This window comes from Calliphora vicina, chromosome 1 (assembly GCF_958450345.1).
Source record: "Calliphora vicina chromosome 1, idCalVici1.1, whole genome shotgun sequence".
Lineage (NCBI taxonomy): Eukaryota > Metazoa > Arthropoda > Insecta > Diptera > Calliphoridae > Calliphora > Calliphora vicina.
This window is the reverse complement of record NC_088780.1, coordinates 36272552-36298555: the sequence shown is the minus strand read 5'-3', so window position 1 is coordinate 36298555 and position 26004 is coordinate 36272552. Positions and strand designations below refer to the sequence as shown.

The 26004-nt window shown below is 31.7% G+C and overlaps 1 protein-coding gene across 1 annotated transcript in view; it reads left to right on the top strand.

Annotated features, from left to right (window-relative positions):
* TyrR (Tyramine receptor) overlaps positions 1 to 18895 on the top strand; it is a 114773-nt gene extending 95878 nt beyond the window's left edge. The window contains exons 3-6 of the mRNA XM_065508554.1: positions 7859 to 7961; positions 8106 to 8231; positions 13194 to 13377; positions 17791 to 18895. Of these exons, the coding sequence (XP_065364626.1) occupies positions 7859 to 7961; positions 8106 to 8231; positions 13194 to 13377; positions 17791 to 18786 (1409 nt within the window). The 3' untranslated portion in view covers positions 18787 to 18895. The remainder of the gene's footprint in view (positions 1 to 7858; positions 7962 to 8105; positions 8232 to 13193; positions 13378 to 17790) is intronic.
* Positions 18896 to 26004: the final 7109 nt, after the last annotated feature.

The following is a 26004-nucleotide window of genomic DNA, read 5'->3' as shown; positions in this document are numbered from 1 at the left end:
TCTATTCCGCTGACAACATAATTGTCTGCTAAAAAAAATCAAGAAGATACCATCTAAAAAATGGAGAATAAAATAAAACAGGAAAATACGAAACAACATAATAAATTTGCGTTTTAAAGGACATGCGAACTTTAAATGTAGCTGGCAGGATTTAAAATAAAGTTTTTTTTTTGTTATTTTGGGTATTTTTAAAAAGCATTAATCTGTTTTTTATTTAAATGTATTTTAAAATAAATGACGTACTTTACAATTTAATTAAACTAAGAAGAGTGTAAATATAAAATAAAATAGTTTCAGTGGTTTTAGTTGTTTAAATGTATTTTCTAAGGCACCTTAAAGCAACCACTTAACGACTTAATTATGGGAAATTTTGTAGATAGGAACATTTTTATTCCAAATAAAAGTCAATGGTTTCACAAATATAACACAAATCCGTCTTCATACTGAACACCATTTGGTATTTCCCAATTTGGAGCGCTTCCTACATTTAAATTTGAATAAAACAAAGTATGTGCGAGCTATTCTCGACAGTATTTAATCGTTTGAAGAGACTATCATTGCCAATATTTATGAAAAATAACATCGTGCAAATGTAAGTCGCGGCAAAAGCCAGGGTGCTGGTCTTCCAAAATGTCTAATTTTGCATGATTCAGGCACATAAATCAGGCTGAATTTATGGTAGCATGGGTTATGTTGTCTTTGAGAGCACCTGATGTTGTTGTTAAACGCTATATTCATCCATAGTGATTTGAGAAAACAAAATAACAGCCAATTTGACAGATGTAGCTTCAATAATATGGCCGCCATTAACTGTCAAAGTTCAGAAGTCCCTATTGGGAGACTCTTTTTTATATACGTTTATTATAATATTGTTTCTGTATTTAATGTCTAGGCCTAACAATAAGTAACTAAATCTTATAATTAAAACAATTACATTGTCAAACAGCATTTTTGGTACAGAATAGCGAACTATTAGTCCAGCTGGTCTGATTTTTTTTAAGATTTTAACCCTCTAGCTCTTCTCTTTAGAAAATAAGAAAAGTCCTTTCAAAAAGAACATATATGGATTAAAATATTCTACGAAAATTTATTCCCAAAAATATCAATTGGGGTTTCCAAAGATACCAATATGGTAGATAAAGCACTTTACGCTCAATTAGCAAAATTACACGCAAACTTAGTTCTCACATTTTTAAAAAAAAAAATTGTCAAAAATCCATTTATGCTCCTAATGGATGAAATCTAAAATATATGCATACGTATATAAGTTGTCTCTTTTAGTTCAATAGATATTTAGGTTTATTTATGTCTGTTTTTTATTTTCCTCGATTTTTATACCATACACCACCATAGTGGAGAGGGTATTGGGTTAGTGCTGATGTCTATAACGTGCTAAAATATTGTCCCAACACCCACCTTAAAGTATACCGATCTGCTCAGAATTAGTTTCTGAGTCGATTAAGCGATGTCCGTCCGTCCGTCTGTCCATGTAAACCTTGTAATCAAACTACAGGTCGCAATTTCAAAGATAATTCGACAAAATTTTGTACAAGCTTTTCCATTTCTACAAGGACGGAGCCTATTGAATTCGGTTAGAATCGGTCCATTATTTCTCCTAGCCCCATACGATTGCCCTATCTGAAAATATTTAAGCTCTCATTAATATCTTAGTTACATAGATATCCAAACAAAATGCAGTACAAATAAGTTTTATATATATATATTTTATAGCCTAACTCGCAACATGATGATCGGTTCATAATTAGTCATAGCTCCCATATAAGGCCCACTTCTTAAAATCACTTTAACCAGTATAAATCTCTTAAAAATGTTGGTATTCCAATAAAATTTAACACAAATAAGTTTCATATATATAGCAGACATTGGTCCATAATTAGTCATAATGTATATGGGGACATTTTAAAAGAAAACTGTGTTTCTTAATTGTTTTTTTTTTGTTTTTTAGATATGGCGGGCCATGGAGTCCTTTCCAATAGGTTTTTTTTTCATTTTCTCGAAATTTTTTCTCCAATTTACCCCTAAAGAGAGGAGCTAGATGGTTAAAATCTTCCACAAAAATTATCACCATAAAATTCCACAATATAATTTTGACAATAAAAATGCTCTCAGACATTAGCATACAACATTTTTTTTTCACTTAATACTGTCTGGCCCACTGTAAAAAAAATCCGACCAGCTGGACTGTAGGTTTATTCTACAAAAATGATCTACTCAACATGACCTCTGAGATCGCCATTCTGTTCCAATCAAAAAGTCTGAATTTGTTGGACAGTGTTATCTGTCAGTGGAGATTCATATTTGGCAAATTAGTCTCAAATTGGATGATTGGTAAATCCGCTCTACGTAGCCTTGATCTATCTTGTGTTACTACAATTAGACTTGCGAACGGGTTCGGATGATGATGTAATTTTGACAAATAAGCTTCACGAGTTTTTCTAAATTCATCCACAATCAATGACACATATAAGTGATGTTCTCATTTCTTATGTACCATGAAGGTCTCGTCATTTTTCGTTTATTCTATTCTTAATAGATATATCTATCAATAGAATCAAAAATAATGATGATCCGTTATATAATTTTCGATATATTGTATCTGAAAGCGGACGTAATTACCTAAAAATGGTCTTTTTTTTTGAAAACTGAAAATCAGTCAACTTTGAAGGGCTATATCTTCTGAACCAAAAATCTGATTGTAATAAGAGTAGCATACTGTAAAAGAGGTTTATTCAGTATTTTTTAGGGCCACATGCAATTTTTGATTTTTGCAACCTCACTTGTTCTACGGGCGCCACTATGCGACGTCAAGTAAGTCATTTATCTAAGTGAAAACCAAGATGATCAGACTGTGGGATGTAATATTGTTTAGTGTCACTGATGGACAACTTCCTCTCCTAAGTGAAAACGTTAAATGCTTACTTTTGATTTTATTTACTTGTATTCTGCAAAGTTTTAACCACATATCCACAAGTCTAAGATAATTATCTAGGTTTCTAGAAGTTAAATTCCTTCCATTCCTCCTCAATATGAGGTATTGTACAAACGCTACCATAATTAATCAAAATAAGTTCACTTGAGATCTAAGTATTGCAGTGTCAAGTGCAAAGGTGGAAATGGTTAATTCTTCAGACTCGGGCAAATCAGAGGAGTATAGAAATATTGCCGAACAGTACTTATTTAGTTCGAACGATTTTCGTATCTCTCCAGTTATGCGTTAATTTGCTCAATTTGTCCGTGATTATGACTGTTTAAGACTGTTAAAATTTGTCTTTGAATTATTATTTTCTCAAATAGTTTATATTTAATATTGAGTGATTAAAGGATATTTCACGCTTGCCCGGATAATTCCCGTGTGATAAACAATATCAACTACAATAAATAAAATGGTTTCGTATCTTGTTTAAAATTAGTTTTCAGTTTTCAGAAAATTTAACATTTCATTTCAATTCGAAATATGTAGAGTGGAAGTCCATAATAATCTGCTTACATTCCTGATTTTACAATTGCATACATGTTCCATAACGAAAGCATCTTAATTCATTTATAAAAATCTTAAGTATTCAAGGAAGCATCCATTACTAAAGTTTAAGACTCTTGACTTTATATTTGTACTAAAGGGGACAAATTCATTTAATATTTACGTATTTTGTTTAGGGTCACGTTAAAATAAATTAAGATACAAAACTCAAGGCAAAACAATATTTTGTGTAAGAGAAAATAATCTCCCTTTCATCATCAATTTATTTATTTTTGCGAAAATAACATTTTCATAGAAAAAAAAAAACACCAACTTGCGCAACTTGTTTGTATTTGAAATTATTTTCCCAAGGGGGCATGTGGTGTAAATTACAAGCTCTTTAACATAATTTCATAAGAAAGTTTGTTGTTCGTTTTGTAAATAATATTTCATGTTTCTTATTTTGCTGCTGCTAAATATGTTTAATAAAAAATAAATCAAAACAAATAAAGCAGAACGCCTTGTTGCAGCAACATGTACACATGTACATTAGGGTAAAACTTATTATGCAATTTTTGGAATTTCAATGATTCCAAATCATTCTCCGTCATCTAGACACCGAGTGCTTAAAATTTTAACAAATACAAATAACATTGAAATGTTTAGAGGAACAATGGCAATATTTTGCAAAAAAAAAAAAAAAATTAAATATTGTAGTATTTCAATTACCCATGCATGTTTCAATGTAAATTAAAAAATTTGCTGATATCGATAACCCATTACACAGGGCAATAAAATCGAAATAAATTTTGGAGGCTTTTTAAACCACTACTCAATTTTGATATATTGTCGTTCCAGTACAATTTATCTGATTTAAAACTCAAAATGCTGATATACAATATAAAGTACTTTCGATAATCGAGGACAACCTCAATTTTTTCCTATTTATACCCTTCGCCATGAGTGGCAAGGTATATACATATAAGTTTGTCATTCCGTTTGTAATTTCTACATTTTTCATTTGCGACCCCACAAAGTATATATATTCTGGATCGTTATAGATAGCGAAGTCGATATGGCGATGTCCGTCTGTCCCCAAATAACTTACATACATGATTAAGACATCAATATATCGGGAATTATTCCTGCTCGGTTGCTATTCGGCACACAAATAGCTGACATATAAGGATAAACCGGGACAACCTCGATTTTTCTCTTATTTTGGGTCTACATCTGGATTACTAAGTCATTAATATATTAATATTAATGACTTATTATTGGTCTACATCTGGATTACTAAGTTATTAATATAGACAATATGGATACCTAATGATAGATATTTCAAAGACCATTACAACGATGTATATATGAATGTTGTACCTACAATGGGTCAAAATCGGGGAAAATATTTTTTAACCCGATTTTTTTTCATCAAAAATTGGGGAAAAAAATTTTAAAATTAATTTAAAAATAAAACTTAGTTTTATTTAAAAAACCAAATTTAAGTATAATTTGGTGAAGGGCACAGCGGAATATAGCTCTCTTACTTGTTTTTATCTATATCTGGATTACTAAGTATACAATATCGAGCCCTTAGCGCCAAATTATCATAAGCGACATTTTCTAAATTTTGTTTTTAGTGCAGAAATTAAAATTTTTTGGACCGACTGATTTTTTGGCGTTCTCAGAATATCAAAATGGTTAATAATTTCAAAAATATAGGGGGTAAGATTTTAGCGTAAGTCAATGTTTACATTTTATCATAAGCGACACACAGCGGTATAGAAAAAAAGAGGGAAATAAATCTGTAACTTCTAAATGGTTAGATTGGTTTGAATGAAATTTCACGTGCGCAAAGAAGAAGTGTTGTAAAATTTAAGTTTTGAACGTGGACCTCATGGGCCCACCAGGGGCGCGGCCTCGGGTAGAACACCTCGGGTATGTTACATTTTTAAAACGATCCTATTTCTTCGTTTTAGTTACGATTTCAAAAAAATTATCAATTGTCTCTTATATCTTAGGAAATATTCGCATTTTAATATTATATTTTCAACATTTTTGCCCACCCTACTCCAGTTTTTTGATAACAGCGTATCCAAATATTTCCAGATTTTCTCCAGTTTTCCTTTATTGGACTAACAACACATGTATGTGTCAAATAGAAAACGAATTGTTTAAAAATAATGACTAAGTCCAATGTTATATGCATTTGAATTTAAACAATATTAAAAAGGCGATTTTTAGCCAATTTTTTGGGAAAATTAACTATTTCTTTTTAAGTTATCGCAAAATATTTCCAAGAGGATGTATAAGTAATTTAAACTTTCTGAAAGCTAAGTTTTCATAAAATATTTTAAATGAAAAAAAAATTAAATATTGTTGTTACCGAGGGGACCAGGTCCATTCAAAAAACACCAATTTATTATGTAAAATTAAAATTTAACGCAAAAATTCACAAATTGCATATTCGATATCAAAATATGTTAACTGATTTTGGGTGGCTCAATATGTTTCCAGTTATTTTGTAAAGGGTTCCGATAATCCCGACCCTGGTATGGATATTATAACCAAAAAACTAAAGATTAAAATTTTTGGAATTTTTCAACACTTTTTTGGGAATTGCGGGATTACTGATAATACTTTTCAAAATTAGTTTTTATTTTTCCATTTTAAATCAAAAGATCTACATAACTGTGAAATTTCGTTAAAAACTATTTATAAATAAAAATTTAATTTCAATTCGAAAAATTTGTATTTGTATAAACAAATTTTTTGTCATATTTTTCAATAAAGTATTCCGTGAATTTTTAATTGTCAAAAGTTATAAATATTCCTAAATAATAATAGACAAATAGCTTGAAAGAAATTATATTATATCGCATCATAACATTTTTAATTCTATGTATACATTTTAAAATAATCAAAAAAACCTTCTCCTGTATGGATATCCAATAATAGATATTTCAAAGACCTTTGCAATGACTATATAAGGCCAAAGTAAGTCGGATATTTTTTCACCAAACTTTGCTTCTCTTAAACAATTTTGACAGGATTAATAATGTCGCAGACATTTAAAATTACAAACTCCCAAAAAATAAAAACTACAGCAACAATCTAAAATTTAATATTAGAAAATAAGCTGCGAAATGTTTTTTTAAGAAATAATTTTATCTAATCTGTTACCAAAAAAGGTTTCTTCGAAATTCTAAAATTTCAAACTGATGTTAATGTCTGAATTTTTAATCCTCATTTAGCCTTTTTTAAAATCGAAATTATATTTATTAATCTTTTGAAATTTCGTTGAAAATGTAAAATTTTAGATTTGAGATATGCAGACAATTTGCTAATTTTTTGTATTTAAACCTCTAGGGGAAAATGAAATATAAAAATTATTTTTACTTCAATATTTTTTTGAACATTAACCCCCGTATTCATAAAAAAATTTAAAATTTAAACAATGTTTTAAAATTTTTTTTAACTAAAATCAATATTTCCTTGAAATCCGCCAATTTAAACTATGATAGATACAATTATTAAAATATATATATTTTTTTAATTTCGTTTAAAATTTTTAAGAATTTTTTTTGTTAGCAAGTTACGAGGGCATGTAACTAATTTTTGAAATCCCACCTCTTAGCTAGAATGGCAACACTGCTCCTGTCAACAACTATCTGCAAGTTGACTCCTGTCAAAATTTGAACAAGCTGCGTCATTTGTATTATGTTTGACAGCTATTTGTTATTGATTTTTCAAAACATTTGCTTTTTTATTTCATTGCAAATATTGCTACTTTGAGCCTAAACTTGAATTTTTGAATAAAAGGTGCAACCTCTCAACGTTTTCCGATTTAGATGACGGAACTCAATTTCAGAACTTGGCTGCATCGAAATAGTGCAAAACAAGGACCAGCCTAATAAACATGACCAAAATTGAGAGCATGTTTAAACAAGAGAGAACATGTGAGAGTATGTTGCGAATAAATTACCCCTTGGCGTATGATTATTATTTAATCTTGTCATATACATGCATTAAGTATACGCACCCGGGGATTATCATGAACTTTAAACTTATTAAATAATGCAAAATTCCGCTAAAAAAATCATATTTTTTTTAGTATTTTTTTTTTAACTTAAGCGGTTATTGGTCAACAAAAACATTTCTTGCTGTTTACACTTGGTTTTGTTTATGGGATTTCTTTTTCTTACAAAATTCTCAAGTTAATTTTGTTTGGCCTATTTCATGCTTTAAGAGTCTTAAATTGTCATTTATTTTGCTTTTGGTCTCTTGTTTATATTTGTTTTAAAGTCTTTTATTTAAAAGGCATCTGTGGCTTTAGTAAACTCATGTTGTTTTCTGCTTATTTTTCTTTGTTAATTTTAGGTTCCTGGCAACTTGGTTGGGTACTTTGTGATATTTGGATTTCTTTGGATGTTCTCTTGTGTACCGCTTCCATATTAAGTTTATGTGCCATTAGCGTGGACAGGTAAGTTTTGGCTGCATGTTTGCTTGAAAAGTTTTCTCTTGAACTTTTTTCGTTCAACTTTTTTTTAATTATAACATTTTTTCTAATACAAATTTTTATAATTTTTTTCATACCTTTTGCTGGTTTCCTTTTTGCAATTGTCAGATATTTAGCTGTAACCCAACCTTTAACTTATTCACGTAAACGACGTTCGAAACGTTTGGCGCTCATCATGATACTCATAGTTTGGGTTTTAGCTTTGGCTATCACCTGTCCACCCATATTGGGCTGGTAAGTATTGTATTCGGTATATAACCTAAATAAATATTAATATACAAAACAAAAATAAAAAAAATATGAATAAGAAAAATACAAGAAAGAAAAACAAAACTTGTGAAATTATATTAAATGTTATAAAGGGAAGTAAACCATTAAACATATATGAAGCAACCAATTCAAGTTATATAATTTAAGAAATAAAAATTCCAAAGCTTTAAATTAGTGAACTTTTAATTTCATATTTTTTACAACACAACTTTAACTGACTTCCTGTATAATGCTATACTTCCCTTAACTTAAATACTCTTACTGCCAAAGTAACACCATGACTATTTTTACTTTTGATTAAAAAAAAAGTCCCTCAAAAAAATCTCTGATTTATGCAAATATTTGTTTGTCTGCTGTTCGGTTGGCTAACTTTTAGTATTATTTTTCTGTGTTGTTTTTTATTAATATTTAAATTTATTTTCTTATTTTTAAGCAAAAAATCTGTGCTAATTCATGATTAGCTTTATTTACATTAACAAGTTTTTAATTACAATTTTTTATAATGTAACGAAGTTTAACACTGACATAAAAATTAAGTTTTTGGTAAAATGCAAACAAAAAAATACATAATAACAATGATGTAAGAAAATTCCCTAAGGTGTAGCTAGAGATATAAGAGAATAGCTCGTTACAATTTAAAATTGAAATTAATGCAATTTATTTTGAAAAAAAATTTCATACAAATTGCAACAGATAATTATTTTGAGAATCGCAGAAAATATGTAACGAATTTTTTCATATTTTTAAACTTTATGATTTTTCACCGATACGTATGAGCAATAAATGCAGTATTTCAATAATCATAGGTCGCGATGATTTCCACAGAGCAATAGATTTGAAAGTTAAGCTAAATTCAAAAGCCACATTTTAAAATGTTTTGTGTTAGCTGTTTATTAGATCGAAAAAATCTTAACATACATATATGTTAATAAAAATGAAACCACGAAACTTGCAGTTTTGATTTTTTTTTTATTTGATTGAAGTTATTATTACAATTTACATTAATGTTTTTATCTACCTCGAGCATCAGCAACATAAAAACATTGACTCTGAAACTGCGAAAAAATGTTCATACACACAGATAGCAACCGAATTTGTTGCCAATCGAATGATTCGGTTGCACTCATAGCATTTTTCAGTTCTAACAACAGAAAGTCAGTTGATAAAGAAGAATTTCAGTTGAGGCAACCAAACATTAGTTACGCATTCCAAAATATTGTAGCCACAACTGTAAAATTCGGTCACTAAGATAGAATCATTCGATTAGCAACAAATTCGGTTGCTATCACGAATCTGTTTTCTCTGTGTACGTATGTTTCGTCATCCTTTATGCAGCAGGTATATTTATTGTATAAAATTTGACTTCAATTTCCACTAAATTTTCAGCAGAGTTCCTGTCAGAAACTTGTTGAGCCTTGTACGTTTTTAAACCTGCATTGGTTTTAACTTTTCGTACCAAATAGCCCGAGTATTGAGCTAGCCGGATTGCTTTTCTACCGGATGTGTTGGGAGCTCTATTGAAAATGTTCGGATTTTGATTCGGTGAACTGGCAGAAAGCGACGGGAAATTTAATGCAGCCAGTCAAAATATCAACCGGGACTCGATTCTTATGTTCACAGTCAATTTGACTTTAAATATGCATTAAGTTTTAGAAAATCACCTGCCAACAGAATAATCTCACCATCGAACCGGCTTTGATTGTTTGTAGATCAGCAAAATATCATCATACATGTCATATTTGTCTTCGCTCCACAAATCAATCGGTTTGGATGGGAAGCATGTTGAGATAATTATCGAAATCAATGTTCGTATTTGATGAGCATTTGACGAAAGCACAGAATCTCCGAGTGTGTATTCCTAATGAGTGTCACTCTCTAACAATCGCAACTTTATCATTCCGGAACATTTCAACAAATCTGGTCAATATTGTAGATAGCTGTCAATCAACTCCTTCTAATACATTCTCCTCAATAAAGTACTCTTTGACCATTCTCCAGATGTCATGAACAGTCATGAATGCACCAAATTGCTTCGTTACTGCTAACATAGGGGCCCATTTGATATCGAGTGACTTCATCTTTTGAATTCTCTGCACTAACTCCAATTACAGCCATGTCACTGCCTTTGGTCACATATTTGCAGATGTATTTGATGGATTTCACGGAATGGCTACACCGTCCGACAAATAGAGAAAAATTTCGTTAGACACGAACCGGATGATATACGTCTGAAACTATAAATGTAATGGAGAAAAACTGTGTTTTCAGTTTTTCATTTCGTGATCCTGTGTCCTTTTTTAAGGACTTCAAAGTTTCAAAGAAGTACATTTTTCAAAAAATATTTAAAAATACTCCTGCTATTCCAACAATGACAAACTGTATGTCGAAAGAACAAGAAGAGTTGTAAAATATTTTGTATTATCTTTATTTTATCCTGTAAGGATCAAAAGATGTCAAAAATTTCCTTTAAAACATTTATCCTTTAAGATTGCTAATAAATTCCTTTTAAAAAAAACAATCTGCACAGGATCACTTTCTGAGTCAACTAAGCGATGTCCGTCCATCCTTGTGAACCTTGTAATCAAACTACAGGTCGCAGGTTTAAAGATAATTCGACAAAATTTGGCACAAACCTTTATATTGCCCCAAGGACAAAGGCTGTTAAATTTGGTTAGAATGAGCCCATTATTTATCCTAGCCCCCATACAATTGGCCTATTTGAAAATAGTTAAGCTCTCATTATAAACATATTCAAACCAATTAAGTTTTATGTAAGCCGAATTCTCACGATTAAATTTCGTGACGATCGGTCAGCAATATTCCATAGCTCCCATATAAGCAACATTCTCGAAAATGTCATTAATATACATACATCTCTGAAATATGTCAGTATCCAAACAAAATTCAACACAAATATGTTTCATATATTCGCAATTGATCCCACCAAATTTTAAAACGATTGGTCCATAATTAGTCTTAGCTCCCATATAAGGCCCACTACCGAAAAAGATTCAACACAAATAAGTTTCATATCAAAAGAAAACTCTTTATAATCATATACCCATTGTAGGGTATCATAAGGTCGGGCTTGCCCGACTATACCATTTTACTTGTTTATAAAAAAAGTCTTCTTCGTTGCTTTTCACAACGGATTTTGTTATATTTTTTTCGAATGAAATATTAAAATAAAATATAGACGTATATCATCCGGTTCGTGTCTAATATTGAGTATCGTACTGTGCTATAGTCAACGTTCATATGTGCTTTGAATGTTTTGGAGAGTAGTGGCGAATATGGAACAATCCATCGGATAAAATTACCCGACGTTTAAGTGGGCGTGGATTACTACGAAAATTTAAGAATTCAAATTAGCCGTATTATTGCAGACGTTTTCCGATTTTAAATAAATCAAAAAAAGTGGGCGTGGTAAATTTTTGTTTCCTTTAAAACCTAAGTTGTAAAAAATGTCCAAACCGGTTCAGCCATTCTCAAGTGATGCAATTACCAGCGAACTTCATTTGATTTTAATTTATATAGATATTCAAGATTCACCTTGAAAGATCCTTATCTTTCAACAAAAATACTTAATATACCCTATCTATACGAGGGAGCGCAACGGTAGCTTGCAAATACTTTAATGAGATTTGGAACGTTCTTCTTAATATCCAAAATAAGGCAAAAATTATGACCATGATGATGATAATTGGTATAATGCTTATATTGTAGTGATTTAAATGGTGGCCGCCTACTAGGGGAAATCCACTTTTTTGTTACGAACTTTCAATTATTTTCAAATCCCTCTTTAGCTTACTTCTTTCCTTCTCGTTTGTAATATAGATAATACAACAAAGTTTACCAAGTGACCTTCTTTTGTGCCAAGGTCTAACCTTGGCTCTGTAGCTATTTTACACAATATATGGTTTCCGTGGTTAGTCAGAACACCCACCTCCCATCTCTGATTAACAATGAATCGATTCTACGAATGTGTCTGCTTACATATAATCCAGAATCAACAATTTAAACAAATACGCAGAAATTATTTCTTAATTTAAAATTCGTGCAAACATTTCACTGCCCACATTTCAGATTTTATCATTTAAATCAACAAAAAAATATTCGATATACAATAAAATTAAATAAAACCTAAAAGTAGTTATTTCTTAACCAATCCCGAACTGCCTTAGGCCTATACGTGGGTTATTATTATAACTTGAAAATGCAATTTAAATCTCACTGGAGACATTTAAATAAAAACTATTTATATGCCATTACATAAATACAAATTCCTGAAAAACATCTTTAAATTTATTTGTACTAACCCTTTTAAACATTCTTTCACATGTGTAAGTATTTTGCTTTTCCTGCCATAATAAAATTCTGGTTTGTTCCTTTGCTTAGCAGACATTTACATCCTTTGCATAATTGTAAATAAATAAAGCATTTTTCATCCCTTAATACAAATATTATAAATAAATAAAGGAAATTTATTTGCATAAAATTTGCAAAACATTCTCCAACATGTTGGCTACACAAATGCCATAGATGCTGACAAATTGAAGGTTTAAGTTCAACCTTATATTCATATTGGGTTTCGTTTTCTTTTTTTTGCAGTCTTGTCTTGTTGATTTTCTAAAATTCAATTTGTTCTTTTGGCAAACCAAGGTTTGCAAATAACCATTTTGTGTTTTTTTTTTGGATTCTTATATTTTCGCCATAATAAAATTTGTCCTTTTTCGTAGAAAGCAGCTAAATCAATATTTGTTGCTTGATATAAATCTTTTACTCTTTTAGATTGTGAAACACATTTATATCTATAGAGTTGTTTCATATATAATCCTTTCATTTATCGATAGATATCCTTGTAATTTTGTACATTTATCTATGAATTTAATGTTGTTCATGCTTATTTTCTTGTTGGTGCTTTAGGTACGAGCCAGGACGTAGAGATTTAAATGAATGTCGTTACAATCAGAACGAAGGTTATGTGATATTTTCAGCAATGGGCTCCTTCTTCATACCAATGGCCGTCATGATTTATGTCTATGCAAGAATTTCCTGTGTTATAGCAAACAGACATGATAATATGACCGATATAAGTGTCCATAATAAGGTAAGTGAAGAGAAATCATTGTACATATTAACTTAGAATATAGTAGAATAAGTATTATTAAAATATCTATAATAATTCTTAATAATGATGTTGTTTGTGGTTAAGGAGGAATGATAAAGACTTGGTAGGAGGCACGTTTTTAACATAACTGAAATAGTTATATGTTGGAGTAAACTGAAAATTATCTTAATGAATACAAGTAATAGTATTCGGTTGTGCTGAACCTTAAATAAACTTAGTTTGATGAAGTTTATACTTAAAGAGAAACTTTAAGAGAAATATTAAAAAATGTTTGGTGACAAAAATTTGTTGAAAACTAAAAAAGAATATAGCGGATATATTGATGTATCAATCATGGATGAAGATTATTTGGGGTCTCCGGAATGTTTACTTAAACAGACAACAGAAACTTTACTTACAAAATAACTTAAAAAATAATGAGAACTTTATGAAAAGAATGTTCCAAAAATAAGATTATATATAAGTTCCCGTCGTTCCTACAAGGAGCATAGGGCCTCAATGAAATGTTTGAACATCTCTTTATTTTGTGCTAACGCCTTCACTTGTCCCCAACTCTTGCCACTGCTATTTACTTCGGCTTTAATCACCATTCTCCATGTGTTAGCTGGGCGTCCCCTTCTTCTGTTCCCTTGCGGGTCTAGTCTATAGCATTTCTAGTGATATCGTTAGGCTGCCTTCTAAGAGTGTGGCCGATCCATCGCCATTTTCGTCTCCTTAGCTCAATCCATAGGATTTGTTGGCCTGTTTTTTCCCAGAGCGTTTGATTAGATATGGTTCTCGGCCAGAATTCTCGAATACTTTAATTTTCCGCATATCACGAGTGGCAGCGTTCCAAGTTTCGCAGCCGTTCAAAAGGGTATATTTTACATTTGCATTGAAGATTGCTATTTTCGTACGCAGAAATAAAGACGGTGATCTCCAAATTGGTTTTAGGCGATCAAATGTTTGACGTGCCTTCTGCAAGCGATTGTCGATGTGCTCATCCGATCCCCCGTACGTAGATATAATGCTCCCAAGATAGCAGAATTGACTGACTTCTTCTATTTCGCTTATACCTATTGCAAATCAATCCCGGGAGGTTGAATTTATATATAAAGTTTTCGTCTTCATGACATTTATTTTCAAACCCTCCTTATTTCGCTGCCAGTGTTACGCTTCGTATGTTCTCCGCGAGATCTGAGTAGCTGTGAGCCAGTAGACAAATGTCGTCTGCATAATTAAGATCATTTATGCGACCCTGCAATCCCCGCAATATGCCCCTGCCTATATAGAACCATATTAAATAGAAGTGGAAGCTCTCACAGTTTCACTCAGCAATTTGCCATGTTTTATCCTACAAGAGGCATTACAGTATAAGCTTTTCATAAGGCGCATAAGTTTGAGAGGTATTCTCCTACAGGCCAATGAACTCCAAATCACATCGTGGTTTAGTTTATCGAAGGCCTTCTCGGCGCCACTCTATAGATTGTTTCACAATAAGACGTAGGCTATTTATGTTGTCGATTGTCGACAACATCTGTGCAGGTCTGAATCCTGCACAGAGAAAACAGATTCGTGATAGCAACCGAATTTGTTTCCAATCGAATGATTCGGTTGCACACATAGAATTTTTCAGTTCTATCAACAGAAAGTCAGTTAACAAAGAACAATTTCGGTTGAAGCAACCTAACTTTTGTTACCCCTTCCAAAATTTTGTAGTCACAACTGTATAATTCGGTTACTAAGGTAGAATCATTCGATTGGCAACAAATTCGGTTGCTATCACGAATCTGTTTTCTCTGTGTACTTGTTCCTGCCTTAGAGTTTCTGTTACCCTGTCTGAAATCCTTTTGGCAATTATCTGGGCTATCATCTTATTAATCACGCATAGTAGAGTAATGCCGCGCCAATTGTTAGGATCCGTGAGATCGCCCTTTTTTTGTATATTTATTATCACCCAGAATATACGAATGATTGGCAGTATTATTTCAGAACTCGTATGTGGGTCGGATTTCAGGAGCTCAGCAGATATTCCATCAACACCTGGGGATTTGTTTCCTTTGAGACGCTAATTAATTTCGCGATCTCCTCAATGGTGGGACATGCGGAAACGATGTATGGGTCATCCACGTGAGACTCACATACGCATTCCGTTCGTAAACGACGAAAATTCCTCGAAAGCAGTCGGCTATTGTGATCCGCCCATACTTCAACCTGTTGCTCTTCTGCCGTCGCAAGTTCGCCGTTCGCACCTCTTAGGGGCCTTTGCGATGTCGTATGACCATTCGTGAGTTTCCTGAGAGATCTATATCTATCTATCTATCTATCTGCTGCGATTTGTGCGTCCTTGCTGATTTTGTCCAGCCATCTGCTTTTCTTCCGACAAGCACTTAGCTCACCTTCTTGACAAGATCCAACAGCATTTCTCAAACCTTCGGAATATGCAGCAGCAACTTCTGCATCCTTCAGCCTATTTATGTCCATAGGTGGCATGTTTCCTCTATTGCCGGTATCTCGAATAGCCTCAAGCTTAATACGCATGTCTGCGACTAGAAGATGGTGATCACTCGCCATGTCCGCACCCTTACGACCCCATAAATAGGATTGTTCTGTATAAAATATTTTGTAATAAGCATCCATAACACAGGGCAACAAAATCAAACAAATTTTAGAGGCTTTTTAAACCACTACACAATTTTGATTTATTGTAGTACCAATAGTACAAATATGGACCAAATTTTAAATTCTATGGAGAGGTTTTTTTTTTAAAAACATTGTTAAATAAATTTGTGAATTTTTTCAGACAATTCTCTGCATAATTAATTGTAACTCAAAAATGGGTAGTCCGATATTATCAAAATAAACTTAGAAAAATTTAAGTTTACATAACGCGTTTTAATCGGAGTTATAATAACAAATTGAAGCAAAAAATATATTTTTTATGTGAAAATTACCAATTTTTTGTTTTAAAAAACTCATGAAAAATCGAAAACGGAATTATCGCAAAGCCACATATAATAGGAACAAAATAAGTTATTGTTCATAAAAATCGATTGATTTTTTTCGATTTTATTCACAATTAAGTGAATTCGCTCATTTTCACAAAATATTAGTTTATTGTTTGATATATGTACATAGAATAGAGTAGTTAATGTTCTTCTTCCGAATGATTGAATTTTGAAAATATTTTCCCCATGCTATATAAATTTTCTCTTAACCTTCGCTTTACCAAAGGTTTTTATGTACATGGTTTACCAATACCCACCCGGGTGCACTTCTATACATATATCCGACGAACAAAATTTTAAAAAATCTAAAAAACCTTATAAAAAGTTTAAAATGTTTTTATTATATTATATAGAACTCTAAAATTTATTCAGTGAGTCTAAATTTTATTTAAATCGAAACAAAATGAAAAAAAATATTAAGCTAACAAAAACCGAGAGGTCACCCGGGTGGGTATTGGTAAAGCGAAGGTTAAATATTGCGTTTTAATCGGCTCAGTAGTTTCGGAGTTATAATAACAAATTGAAGCAAAAAATATATTTTTTAGGTGAAAATAGCAATTTTTTTTGTTTTAAAAAAAATCATGAAAAATCGAAAAAGGAAAAAAAATATTGCTTTATCGCAAAGCCACATGTAATAGGAACAAAATGAGATATTGATCATAAAAATCTATTGATTTTTTTCGAATTTATTCACAATTAAGTGAATTCGCTCATTTTAACAAAAATGTAAATTATACATGTGTTTTGTTTTTGTTACAATAATTTTTTTTTACAATAAAAAACACAATTTCAGTGAATTGAATTTCACCGAGAAATTCTTTCTCAAATCCGTTTCACCAAACAAACATGAGTGAAACATGACAATGTCTCACCAATATTATTTCAGTCAAATTATATGACCAAAATACATTCAGCTAAAAATATTTCAACAAAAATTTTACTGACAAATTTGCACATTAAAAAAAATTAAAAATCATTTAGCAAACTTTCAGTTTCCATTAAATTAATAGAAATATTCAACAAATTTTAGTGCAACATTTTATAAACCGGTAAACCGAGTTGTAAACCGAGGTGTAATCTAAACATTTTAAATTAACCGGGTTTTCGGTTAACCGGTTAAAAAACAAACAAATGGTTTGCTAAATAGTTATCCATTAATTCGTTTTCACTAGAATTCAGAAACTGCAATATGGAAATTCTGCTCTTCATAAAATTCATTAATTTCTAAACACAATAAACCCCATTAAAATTAACTAAGCTTATTGTCTATATAACACAAGTCCCATTGAATTGCTATTATTCTTAAAAAAAAAACCTACTGATAAATTCTACCTCGTTAATAACTCTACTAAATCAATTTCCTTTATTACATTTTCTTGGTATTTCTTGCTCTTCTCTCCCACAGAAGTTCAAACGTTATACGGCAGCAGATATTGACAATGAATTGGATCCGGATTTATCAGAATTTGATTTAAGCTCTGGACAAAAGAAACAACAAGCCGCCAGAACTCTATCAAATCAAACATTGGCCAAAGATTTACAAGAAATTATGGCTTCCGACAATGAAATTGCCAATACAACACAATGCCATACATTGCTGGTGCTGCAGCAGCAGGCAGCCAACTCACCGACGGACAAAAATGGTTGTTACGAGATGAAAAGACCAGCCTCATTGAAACGTACACCCACTGCCTCCTCCGTCATAACCACCATGACGAGTACGACTAGCACGGGTGCGGCTACGGCAACAGCCACAGTGGCTATGGGTATGGAAAATCCTTGGACATTTACACCCACTACACAACATCATCAGCAGCAGCAGCATTCACATTATCAACAGCATGCACATCCCAATAAACATATGCGTACGCACAGCATGCGTCATCAGCACTATTTAAATACAGCTTCACCCAACATCAACGCCACCACCACCACCAACACCGTCGCCACCTCACCCGGCAATACTTTAACACCCGATTCCATAGTAACTGGCAGTGGTTCCTCCATACTGAGACCTCATACACCCCAGCTGCGTTCACATCATCACCAGCACACACATCACTACACCACCAAATCACTGTCAAATCGTATATCATCGTTGAAAAAGGAAACCAAGACCACACAGACTCTGAGTATTGTTGTGGGTGGCTTCATTGCCTGTTGGTTGCCATTTTTTATCAACTATTTAATAACACCATTCCTGGACGAGGATCAGGTTAGCAGCACGTTGGCCAAGGTACTGACATGGCTGGGCTGGTTCAATAGTGCCATTAATCCCTTCATTTATGCATTTTATAGTGTTGACTTTCGGGCTGCCTTCTGGCGTTTAACGTGTAAACGTTTCTTTTCTGCCTCCAACAAACCACAATTTCCCACAAACACCATGTCCATACGACGATAGTTAAAAATGAATGATGCTGTTAATATTAATAATAAAAAAACAAAACCAACAACCACAACGTATAGAATAGAACAATACGATTAAGACACTAGTTATTAAGGATTTAAGTTTTAAAACGAACAAAAAACTAAAAAAAAGCAAAGTTAAATTAAACAATAAAATTTAAAAAAATATATAAAAATTATCTTAAAGAATAGAAAAGACGAATTGTTAAAGAGAAAGTTATAAATCAAAGTGTTTTAATTTAATATTTTAGCATAAATAAATACTCCCACATTCTTAGGAAATTAGCAAATTATAAAAGAAAATCACTGGCAGCTTTCCTTTCTGTTTGGCTAAACAAAGTGATTAATTTACTAAATTATTAATATGACCATAAAATTTCCAATCTCTTTGTTAACAAACTATAAATATATATTCTTTCAGTAGTAGGGCTGTACTTATTTCTATTTCTTCGAAGGACGGAGAACATCTAAATACCAAATGCTGACAACTTAAGCAAAATCGGACAGAGATTAGAGGATGCATATTTTATTTTAAATTTAGATGTAAGAATTGAGATCGAACAAATCTTAACATACATATACTTATGCTAATCAAAATCAAACCACTAAACTTACAGTTTTAATTTGCACAGTGGTTTAGAACAGTTTTTTTTTGGAAATTATTCTGTAGCTCGGGAACTATTGCATATATTGTTTCGAAATTTGACATGGTTGAAGCTGAGCTGTTTTCGACCTCAAATGTGATCACCACGAGTTTGAATTTTTATACCCTACACCACCATAGTGGGGAGGGTATAATGCGTTTGTGCAGATGTTTGTAACGCACAAAAATATTAGTCTAGCACCCACCTTAAATTATACCGATAGACTTATAATCACTTTCTGAGTCGATTAAACGATGTCCGTCCGTCCGTTTGGCTGGATGTCTCTCCATGTAAACGTTGTGCGCAAAGTACAGGTCGCAATTTTGAAGATATTTCGATAAAATTTGGTACATGTAGTTTGTTCAACCCTGTTGAAACTGGTTGAAATCGGTTTATTATTTCACCTAGCCCCCATACAAATGTCTTTCCGAAATTGGACTTTATTGGTCATAAATGTTTAATTTATATATGTATTCACACAAATTTCGCTCCAAATATGTTTCATATATACGAAATTCATGTTCGCCTTCTTAAGGACTATTTATATTTATTTCAGCTCATTCGGATCATAAATGGAATTTTGGCGATTTAAAAAAAAATAAAAAATTGAGGTGACCAAATTTCAGGGGTTACATACTGACCCTTTTTAGCGCTAGGAAGCTAAACAAACGTAAATAAACTCCAAAGCACCTCAGCTCCAGTCATGTGAAAATTCGTAACAACATATCTAATAGTTCCCGAGATACCGAATTATTTAAAAAAAAAAAAAACTTTTCTAAACCACTGTGCTTTATTCGAACAGGTAGTCCATATCCGTTAAAAATCTACCACGCTTTTGAACACCTCTTTTGTGCTCTTCAATTCTCTTTTAACAAGAGCCCAATATCTCTCCACTGGCCTTATCTCCAGGCAATTAGGAGGATTTGCCTCTCTTGGTACAAATACCACATTATTATTCTTGCACCACTCAACACCTTGCTTCCCATATTGACAGGACGCCAAATCAGTCCAAAAATAAATGCACACATCTTATCCTTGATGTAAATTTCGGTATTTATAGAACCCTTTGTAACAAATGTTTGGCTTCTTTAGCCGCAACTGCATATTGCTTGCCATGCCAAGAACTTTCCTCGAGCATCAACAACATAAAAATATTGACCCGGAAGCTGCGAAAAGTTTTCCATACGTATGTTTCGTCATCCATTATGCAGCAGATATATTTTTTGTATACAATTTGACTTTAATTTTAGAGAGTTCCTGTCAGGAACTTTTTGAGATCTGCACTGGCTTTAAATTTTTGTACCAAATAGTCCGAATACAGAGCTAACCGGTCTGCTGTTCTGCCGGATGTGTTGAAAATGCTTTCTATTTATTGGCCTTTGAAACATCATGTGGACCATTCCTTCTACATGTTTTCTATCAATGGAGAAGTTCTCCCGATACTGTTTAATAACATTGGAATTAGTTTGAAGACAGACCTTTGATTGTTTGGCCAACTTTTTGTAGGACCATTTTAGGTTTTGTTGAAAATATTTAATAATTTTTTTTCATTTTAATCAGATTAACAACAAATGAACAGAATTGTAGCAACAATTGCCAACAAATTTTAAAAATTAAATTTAAAAAAAATTAAATAAATTTATATTTAATTTGCATATAGATGTTTAAATACGAACTTTGACAGTTAATATCGGCGTATTGTGGAAGCTACATCTGTCGAATTGACTGTCATTTATTCAGTTTGTTTTGTCAATTCATCATTGAGGGTTATAGCGTTCCAGTAGAGTTTTCTTAAGTCGCAAGTCTATGCGAATAAGCCACAAACAACAGCAGCCGCTCCTCAAGGCCAACATAACCCGTGCTATCGGTCAAATTCTGCCTGATCTGTGCTCCAGCGAAGGCTCCTTAGCATATATTTTGATATTAAAATAAAAGTATATCAATGTAAAATTAAATAATGTGTTATTTATGTAGCATAGAATATCTTAACTTTTATTATTTAATTAGCAAAGAACGTTTGTACATAATTTTCAAAATATTTAATCGTTCTATTCCATCTGAATAATACTTAATTTAATTTTTATACAAAAAAGTACCATGAAATATCTTCTTGAATTTTCACTCACCATATGCGCTTTCAAAAAATTCAAAAAGTACCATTATAATAGAGAAAAGGTACCATGTGGATTTCCAATCGTTAGGGGTAGTAATAGCTATATTTCACGTTTCTAGGATCATTGGTGAAGAAGACACAAAAAGTACTATTCGAATAAAGAAAAAGTACCATAAAGTCTAACCCCTGAATTCTAACTCATTTATGACCATACATAATTAATTGTATGTTTCTATATCTCGGTATTATAGAAATTTAAAAAAGTACCGTTAGAATGAAGAAAAAGTAACATAATGTCTCCACTTGTAGATTTCTTTTAGCTTAGGGTCATATAAGCTTTATATCATGTTCATTGGTAAAGAAAATACAAAAAGTACCATTCGAAAAAAAAAATTAATTTCATATTAAAAAAAATTAAAAAAGTACCATTAGAAGAAGAAAAAGTGCCACTAAATACACCTTTTGCGGATTCTAACTCATTCAGGATCATATGTGCCAAATTTCATGATTTCAGGTTCATTATTATAAATGTATTCAAAAAGTACCATTAGAATAAAAAAAGTAACATAAAGTCTTCATATTTCTAGGTGCATTATTAAAGAAAATTTAAGTAGTACCATTAGAAGAACGAAAAAGTACCTAATTCGATTAAAATATGTATTAATGTGCTCAAGAAAAAAAATATATTTAAAAAAAAAGTACCAATCTGTTTACCCGCATGTGGTCCAATTTACACCTTGGCACTCCAGTTCCAAAAACACTATGTTACTTAATTTTTATATGAATCCAGGAATCAATGTTGAAAAATTGTCTTAAAAATTTCAAATAAAATGTATTTTCCCGTTACCTACTTTTTGGTACCGTTTTTATCCCATTAAATTTAAAAAAATTTAAAATTTTATTCAAATAAATTTATGTTTCGTTGTGGAAGATCATAATAAAATATTCGTATGTCTAGGTCAATTTATAGAAAAACATAACCCAAAAATTACCAAATTCGTATTCATCATTTTTTGATAAGTAACGAATACGATTTAATATTTGTTTATTGGTTTAATACATAGGGCGCCAAAAAGTACCTAAAACTGATTTTACCCCTTTTCCAAACACCTTTCACCTTTTTTTTAAATAGAGTAACATGCAATTTTAAGTTTTTTTTTTGTATCTTTATTAGTATTGAAGATATCTCTTTTACTCCCTAAATGAAAGAATTTCAAAAATCCCTTCTTATTGGTTCATTCTGGGGAGGGTGGAATTCTTTATTTTAAATTCTGTAGATTTCAATAAACTAAATAGAAAATTTGTGACCAAAAACAAAATCTCCTCGTAATCCGAAAATTTCAAATTGGACCTTGTGCGAACTCACAATAGGTGTAATCGTTAGTAAGTGCATTTTGAATCCCCAGTTATTGGATTTGAGATATACCTCAAATTTGATGTTTTTTTTTTTTTACCGATGTCAGAATATTAAATATTTACCCCCTTATTCATAATCAATTTTTATATTTATTACAGGTTTATAAAACAGAATTTCCATACAAAATTTGTTTTATAAACCTGTAATAAATTTAAAAATTGATCATGAATATGGCCTTTAAACTTCCATGTGTAAATGAAATACAAACTTTATTTTTAATTGAAAATTTTTTATTTTTTTTTTTTATTTTGAAAATTCAAATAAAATTTAAAACTTCTAAACGTTATCCGATTTTTAACAAAAAGTACAAAATAAATGCCATCCTAATTTATATCTTACTAAGACAATATGTAACAATTATTAACAAGGAGTAGTTACACCCACTTGAAAATATAAAAATTAATTAATCGTATTAGCTATTTTTGACAGTTCCTGTCACAATTGCTATTCCTTTATATATTAATTTTGAAGTCACCATGGCTCTAACTAATCTTGGATTATTTTGTTTGGATTTAATTAAACTAATAATAATTTGCCCAAATGTTCATCTTATTCTTAGCAAGTGTTTTAAAAACACACTTCAATTTAATTTTGTAGCTCCTTTTAGCTATACAATATATTTATGTGTATTTACAGCTTTTCGACTAAACTTTATCATTTAATACGGTCAGACATTTAATAATCATAATTTATTTTGTTCTTACCGGATATAGAAAAGAAAATTAAACGAAACAACTGGATATAATATAGTAATTTATTTTCTGTTCATATCTTAAACACCTGTACGAGTAAAACATATAGCCGTATTATCTTCAATACTTTATCTTTATCCGTGTACAATTAAATAGAAACACGCACATCTAGGTGCCCTGCAGTTCTGTTGACTGTTTCCGAAATATAGACTTTTCGAAAAAATTATATCGAAAAATCGATAAGAAACACACATGCTAAATTAACTATTAATTTAGACAAGGGACTTTTAAAGTCCAAAGTGAAGTTAGAGGCATTCTCCAGAGCTACTGGGTACCCGTTCACATTCAACACCGGCACGTACCACACATCCAAGAATAAGTACAAGTATAAATTGTATACCTTTAGTTAGTATTTATGATTTACTTTTATTCATATGTCAACAGGACGACTACAACAGCAGACGGAAGAATAGTTAGTTGAAGTGAAAAGCAACAGCCGCAACAAATTGTAGTCATTTACATATAACATTTATAAATGTGTGCCTTTAAGATTGTATGTATGTTTGTATGTAGAAATGTTAGGGTGGCCCATTGTGCAAGGAAACTTTACTAAATTTTAAGCTACCATTTCTCAAAGTTTGTCTTCTAGCATTAGCCGTTGGAGAGCTTTACTATAAAAAAGGATCTACATTTATCTAGTTGCAAAATTCACAATCGATGTCGTAGCGTTGTATGTTGTATGTCATAAATATTTTTCAAACAAAGTTCATAGAACGCGCGGCTAAAAATAGAAGAAGTTGTCGAAGGACAATGAAACTTGGCACATATTCATTATTTGTTTGAATCAAGAAAAAATTGGAAAAATCAAAATGATCCTCCCATACAAAGTGAAAATTTAATTTTGACCTACGGCATTGTTTTTTGGCACATAGCATTTCTAAACACTCAGAATAATTTGTGTGAAATTTTAAAAATATCCGCCCACTTCCCATACAACTTGTATTGAAAAAGTGGCATAACTCCCTTGATTTTTAAAGCATCAACTCAATTTTCACAAAAAATAAATATTATAATTGTAGAATATATACCTGACCCGCCCACTTTTACGCCCATCTCCCATATAAAAAACAAATAGAAAAAACATGAATAAGTAATTTAAGCATAGTCTTTTAATAATTTTTTAACATCATTATCGTACTCCCATTTTTATACCCTACACCACCATAGTGGGGAGGGTATTATGCGTTTGTGCAGATGTTTGTAACGCCCAAAAATATTAGTCTAACACTTAAGTACACCTTAAAGTATACCGATCGACTTAGAATTACTTTCTGAGTCGATTAAACGATGTCCGTCCGTCCGTCTGGTTGGCTGGCCGGCTGGCTGGCTGCTGTCCATGTAATCCTTGTGCGCAGGGTACAGGTCGCAATTTTGAAGATATTTCGATCAAATTTGGTACATATTACTTTTTCGGCCCAAGGACCAAGCCTACTGAAACTGGCTGAAATCGGTCCATTATTTCACCTAGCCCCCCATACAAATGTCCCCTCGAAATTGGACTTTATCGGTCATAAATGTTTAATTTATCTATGTATATACACAAATTTCGCTCCAAATAAGTTTTATATATACAAAATTCATGTCACCAAATTTTTGTTACGATCGGTCCATAATTAGTCATAGCTCCCATATAGACCCGCTTCCGAAAATCACTTTAACGTGCATAAATCGCTTAAAAATGTTGGTATACACACAAAATTCAATATAGTTAACTTTAATATAGACATAAATCACACGACCTAATTTTATGGTGATCGGTCCATAATTGGTCATAGCTCCCATATAAGGCCCACTTCCGAAAATCACTCACGAATATAAATTATTGATATTTTAAAAGAAAAATATTTTTAATCATTTACTTGGTGTAGGGTATTATATGGTCGGGCTTGACCGACCATACTTTCTTACTTGTTTGATTTGCAGCTTTGAACGAAATCTATTTATAAATGGGTCTGAAGACAAAAAAAGATTATCCATTATGTTTTCTTTAGTGGCTACACGTCCAATTCTTCGCGAATGATGTAATCTTTAGGCTCTATAGTCTTTATTCCTCGCTTCCTGAGCTTCCTCGGACAGCATACCTGATACAAATAATCAATTAATATGTAAAAAATAAAAATGAAATCATTGAATAAGGGCCTTTAGATAGAAACACACCTATTGGCAGAATAGCTTCTGCTATAATTTTGCTACCATGCACCAGAATCTTATGCACAGTTATAGGCATGTAATACCAGCCATATCGAGCCCTTAGCGCCAAATTATCGTAAGCGACATTTTCAAAAAA